Source organism: Myotis brandtii, unplaced genomic scaffold (genome assembly GCF_000412655.1).
Source record: "Myotis brandtii unplaced genomic scaffold, ASM41265v1 scaffold797, whole genome shotgun sequence".
NCBI lineage: Eukaryota > Metazoa > Chordata > Mammalia > Chiroptera > Vespertilionidae > Myotis > Myotis brandtii.
In genome coordinates, this window is record NW_005371210.1 from 315,491 (window position 1) to 315,913 (window position 423).

The 423-nt window shown below is 70.2% G+C and overlaps 1 protein-coding gene across 1 annotated transcript in view; it reads left to right on the top strand.

Moving 5' to 3' along the window:
* The window catches only part of ASPSCR1 (alveolar soft part sarcoma chromosome region, candidate 1), a 30,223-nt gene that overhangs the window by 25,503 nt on the left and 4,297 nt on the right, over nucleotides 1-423 (top strand). The window contains exons 10-11 of the mRNA XM_014531240.1: nucleotides 1-128; nucleotides 284-367. Of these exons, the coding sequence (XP_014386726.1) occupies nucleotides 1-128; nucleotides 284-367 (212 nt within the window). The remainder of the gene's footprint in view (nucleotides 129-283; nucleotides 368-423) is intronic.

Genomic DNA, 423 nt, shown 5'->3' on the forward strand with positions numbered 1-423 from the left:
GACCCCGTGGTGTGCCACCCGGACCTGGGGGAGCTGCTCCAGGCCTGGCCCGCGGAGCTGCCCGACGAGTTCTTCGAGGTCACGGTGGACGACGTGAGGAGACGCTTGGCCCAGCTCAAGAGTGAGCGGTGGGTGTGCCCCGCCCTCTCGGTCTCCCCGCTTCCCACCGCTGGTCCCCAGCTCCATGCGTGGCCGCACCTGGAGGGGGCCTGTCTGTCCAGCCCGGGTGGGCCTCCTCTCTGGCGGGAGACCGGGACCTTCACCCGCCCCCTTCCTTCCACAGGAAGCGCCTGGAAGAGGCCCCCTTAGTGACCAAGGCCTTCAGGGAGGCTCAGACGAAGGAGAAGCTGGAGCGATACCCGAAGGTGCGGGCGGGGCTCCGAGCGGTTCCTCCTGTGACCCCGTGCACAGGCCGGTGCGGGC